General features: G+C 39.5%; 2 protein-coding genes across 6 annotated transcripts in view; one reads left to right on the top strand and one right to left on the bottom strand.

The window, feature by feature from the left end:
* The window catches only part of LOC101853342 (F-box/WD repeat-containing protein 1A), a 44321-nt gene that overhangs the window by 29019 nt on the left and 9914 nt on the right, over positions 1 to 5388 (top strand). The window contains exons 3-4 of the mRNA XM_013086511.2: positions 1204 to 1337; positions 1926 to 2114. Of these exons, the coding sequence (XP_012941965.2) occupies positions 1204 to 1337; positions 1926 to 2114 (323 nt within the window). The remainder of the gene's footprint in view (positions 1 to 1203; positions 1338 to 1925; positions 2115 to 5388) is intronic.
* Positions 1 to 5388, bottom strand: part of LOC101851818 — a 19862-nt gene that overhangs the window by 6177 nt on the left and 8297 nt on the right. The gene's annotated exons all lie outside the window — the stretch shown is intronic.

Here is a 5388-nt window from a genome sequence, read left to right as displayed (position 1 = left end):
ATATATATTTATATTATGCATGTGTATGCCCAACCGTGAGACTGAAAAAATAGCGTGTGAGAATGAGAGAGAGAGAGAGAGAAAGAGAGAGAGAGAGAGGTGGGGAGGAGGGGGAGAAAGAGACAGAGAGAACGGAAATGTTTTAGAAATCCACAGAAAACGAATGTTTTTATAGAATGTTTCTAGCCATTCAAGCTTCAGTTTTATAGTGACCGTTGGAAACGTTTTATTGCTTACTGCGGGACTTTTCTTTTTTTCTCATAGAAACTTTTATACATACATATTTATTATAAATATAATATATATGCATAATACTATGTCCATTAATTTGTAAGGAGTGATATTTTTATTCATGTAATGCGCATTGAGCATTTTTTAGAAAACGGAAATGCCCAGCATAAATGATATCTATTCTTCTTCTTCTGTTCTTACTTTGTATTTGGAAGGTACAAGAGGAAGTTGGCTTTTTCCTTCCCCTTCATTTCATAATTATAATGGCTCTCGGCTTGCCAACAATTTTTCGGTTTGAAATTTCCAATGATCACGCATGTTCAAAAGGAAGACTTGCTTGTTCCGGGCACAGGAAGGAAAACAAAAACTAGCATAAAACCTGCCCCAGAGCTGTACGAGAAACCCAGAGCTGTACGGTAATGTACGGTAAACCCAGAGCTGTACAGTAATGTACGGTAAACCCAGAGCTGTACGGTAATGTACGGTAAACCCAGAGCTGTACGGTAATGTACGGTAAACCCACAGCTGTACGGTAAAGTACGGTAAACCCAGAGCTGTACGGTAATGTACGGTAAACCCAGAGCTGTACGGTAATGTACGGTAAACCCAGATCTGTAGGGTAATGTACGGTAAACCCAGAGCTGTACGGTAATGTACGGTAAACCCAGAGCTGTACGGTATACCCAGAGCTGTACGGTATACCCAGAGCTGTACAGTAAACATGCTGATCTTCAACGATAGATGGACGGGCAGAACACAGCCACCTGTGCCCAGGAACTCTACCCTTTAACATCAACCAATAACGTGGAAAAAAATGTTGCTGAAACAAGACAAATTAGGACTGTCACATTTAAAATTTCAAGTAAATGAAATCAAAAGTAATCCACAAGAATCTATAAAGTTTTTGTGTGGGACAAGCTAGAGAACAAACAAATCTTAATTCAAAAACTTTTTTTCCCTTCTACGACAAAGGAAGTACAGAACATAACCCGAATTTGCCATCACAGTTCAGTGACATGAGGAACAGTGACATGAGGAACAGTGACATGAGGAACAGTGACATGAGGAACAGTGACATGAGGAACAGTGATATGAGGAACAGTTCAGTGACATGAGGAACAGTGATATGAGGAACAGTTCAGTGACATGAGGAACAGTGATATGAGGAACAGTGACATGAGGAACAGTGACATGAGGAACAGTTCAGTGACATGAGGAACAGTTCAGTGACATGAGGAACAATTCAGTGACATGAGGAACGGTGACATGAGGAACAGTGACATGGGGAACAGTTCAGTAACATGAGGAACAGTGACATGAGGAACAGTTCAGTGACATGAGGAACAGTGACATGAGGAACAGTTCAGTGACATGAGGAACAGTGATATGAGGAACAGTGACATGAGGAACAGTGACATGAGGAACAGTTCAGTTAGTTAGTTAGTTATAGTAAGAGTTTTACGGCACTTGCAACACAATACAAGAGAGTAACAAACACAAAAAAGAGGTGTTACAAGAGAGTAACAAACACAAAAAAGGAGGAGAGATAAGGATGATAGATGTTTGATAGGAAAGAAGAAGCAAACCACACCAGAGCACCCGTCAACCACCCGCAACAGTTCAGTGACATGAGGAACAGTTCAGTGACATGAGGAACAGTTCAGTGACATGAGGAACAGTGATATGAGGAACAGTTCAGTGACATGAGGAACAGTGACATGAGGAACGGTGACATGAGGAACAGTGACATGGGGAACAGTGACATGGGGAACAGTGACACAGGGAACAGTGACATGAGGAACAGTGACATGAGGAACAGTGACATGAGGAACAGTGGCATGGGGAACAGTGACATGAGGAACAGTTACATGAGGAACAGTTCAGTGACTTGAGGAACAGTGACATGAGGAACAGTTCAGTGACATGAGGAACAGTTCAGTGACATGAGGAACAGTGATATGAGGAACAGTTCAGTGACATGAGGAACAGTGACATGAGGAACAGTGACATGAGGAACAGTTCAGTGACATGAGGAACAGTGACATGAGGAACAGTGACATGAGGAACAGTGGCATGGGGAACAGTGACATGAGGAACAGTTCAGTGACATGAGGAACAGTGACATGAGGAACAGTGACATGAGGAACAGTGACATGATGAACAGTTCAGTGACATGAGGAACAGTGACATGCGCGCACCAGCTACAGGCGGGCAGGTCATGGCGCAATCCACACTTCTAACAATAGGCCCTAACTATCGGCAGCATCCTCACTCGAACCATGATAGATTCCATACAAGTACTATCGGCAGCATCCTCACTCGAACCATGATAGATTCCATACAAGTAGAAAAGAGCAGTTTTCCCCCTGCTATCAATCCGAGAAGACCCGATGAGCATATTATAATCTAAAAGCAATGATACTTGACTGTGTTACTGTGTGTGCAAAATGTTCTGAATTTCGCCTTATTTAATCACTGTTTATTGCATTGGAAGTTCTCTTAATTTCTAAAGTTCACAATAAATTTCAAAGATTTTTGGCACATGTACGGAAAATATATTTTTCGTTTTATGAGTCTAAATTTCATAATTGTGGATAGAACGGTTGTTATGATATTAAACCCATCTGATTCTCACTCAGAGCCTGATTATTTGCCCGTGTAGCTGTGTGTGCTACATTCTATGCCGGTTTCAGTTCTCCAATCATTTCAAAGATCATAGTTTCTATGTATGGAAGACATATTGGAGCCTCATGTGTATGGATTTTATCTTTGTTGGTGACAATATTAGGTAAACCCATCCGCCTGTGGTTGATTTCTAACAAATTTACTGGAAACTCTTAAAATCAGAACACGCATGCAAGAGAATTAGAGAATACGTCATCGCTAAAAGAACATTGCCACATTTGCGCGAGGAAGAACGTGACTCAATGGCACAAGCGGCTGAAAAGAAAAGCCAGGACACATGAGCCAACGCTAGATTTCTACAGTGTTATTTATTGATTTATGAACTTGGCAAAAGAGAAAAAACAGAAGACAAATATTCAAGGTAATTTGCCCCAGCAAAAAGCGGACAACCCCTGTCCACATTTAGGAAGCGTGAGATCTGGCCCGACACATAGGGTGCACACTCCACATTCAAACTACGCTACAAAAGCTGACAGTCTTTGTCCTCATCCGCTCACTATACAAAAGCTGACAGTCTTTGTCCTCATCCGCTCACTTTCTCACCTGCTAACTGACAAAAATAATTTAACTCATACGCTTCATATTATTTTGGGCATGTGGACGAATTTTTATTCGGGAGGGCGAAATGAGACGATGACTAGACTGCACAGTTCAAAGGTCATTGGGGCCACAAATTCAAATAAATATCAACATATTATACACCGAAATTCTCCGTATGATTTGTAGAATACATCTCTGTAAAGTTTGTTTGTGTATTTTTCAACTTTGTTTCCTGTAAGAGGCGATAATGCAACACAATTTTGCTTGGATGCAGATAAAATTTGAAAATAAAAAATTAAATCATCTTTGGTGAAACTCAAAAAATACGTTTGCACCTGGTCAAATGATACATCAAAATAACCATAAATGAATATAGGACTGGAACTTATTGAAAAGTGTGCAGTTATTTACATGCAGTCCACAAAATTTGTACTTCTGGATCATAACATCCGATATTGAACAAGATTTTATTTTAATAATCTTGAAAAAAAGACAAGATGCATTCACAAACAGAAAAAGAACCCACTAGATCTGTACCTTATATGGAATCATTCAGAACTTCATTTGGAATAAACCAACACTTGTCTTGAGAGGAACTTTTTGTGTAATTTCACACAATAAATATTTATTTTGGAGAGAAAAAAATATTTCGACAATTTAGATCTAGATTCTAGATCTAGCACTATAAAATATTGATTTCTCAATAACAGAGCAATGGCATTTGAGTCCAACAGAGTGTCAATATTCTAAACAAGAATGCTACATTTCTTCAGTAAGCAAAATAATAATACATTTTGTTGTGTAAAAGTACTAAGACTGGTATCTGGGCTATAATTTAGCCATTGCGATAAACAACAAAGTCGCATAAACTTCGAAATCTCGTTTCAAAACTATATCAAAACTTCCGATTTTCGGTGGAAACGCTTTTCCAGAAGTCAATGTTATATTATAACTTCATTTTAACATAGATATGTTGATAGGAATAAAATTTGAGCTAGAATTAAAGGTCGGTTCTCGAGCCGTCGGGGCGGCTTGCAGTACGGAAGTCACTATTTAGCCGAGCCACTGCCCGTGGCTTGGCGTAGCGAATGAGAGTTAAAAACGAGGCCAAGCCAACATAGAAGAAACAATGTCAGATATAATGAGAGGACCTTTGCCTCTAACAGCACCATCGTGACATGTGGAGGCTGCATGCACCCAGCAAACATCCACGGCCCCAGAGAGATACACTCCTGTCACACCACTGTACAAAATGAGTTATAATATAGGCTTATTGCATAAAAATGAAAGAAGTTCTGTTCTGGAATTCCCGGTTCCGTCACAAGCACATAACATTGGTCATTCAACGAATATATGCACAAATATGGATAGCTTCTCTTCCGACAAGAATGCTCTATGGTACGCAGACACTGGTCATCTCGTCACACCCCATTTTATGTGTGACCAATTTTCTCCCACAAAACTGGGAGTTTTGGGGGATCAGCCTAAAGCTTTTTCGAAGTTTATATATGAATTACATAATTAGAGTAAATTAAATCTTCGTCTAAACTGTTCCAGCTGAACAATAGTTTTTAAAATAAGGCAAAAACAATGTGTGGTAAAGAGTTAGTAAGGCTTTGTTAGAACGTAAGGGTCTAGTTTTTGTTTTAGTGAAATTGCAGTACCGTACATTTCTTTTAGCTAACTTGTTTTTTTTACAGAATTAATGATCTCGCTAATCACATCTTTCATCAATAATGCTTAAATAATTTAAAAAACTTTGTCAATCTGACTCCATAGATTTCAATATTGTCAAAGGCCTACAAGCGCGCTCATATGACCTTAGCAGTTGCGAGCGCCGTAAAACCCTATACTACTACTACTACTACAAAGGCCTACATATTAATGAACGGTGTAGCTGATCAGGTAGGCACGACGACTCGCACAGCCGCC

Source organism: Aplysia californica, unplaced genomic scaffold (genome assembly GCF_000002075.1).
Source record: "Aplysia californica isolate F4 #8 unplaced genomic scaffold, AplCal3.0 scaffold00474, whole genome shotgun sequence".
Classification (NCBI taxonomy): Eukaryota; Metazoa; Mollusca; class Gastropoda; order Aplysiida; family Aplysiidae; genus Aplysia; species Aplysia californica.
This window is presented reverse-complemented; position numbering and strand designations above follow the sequence as displayed.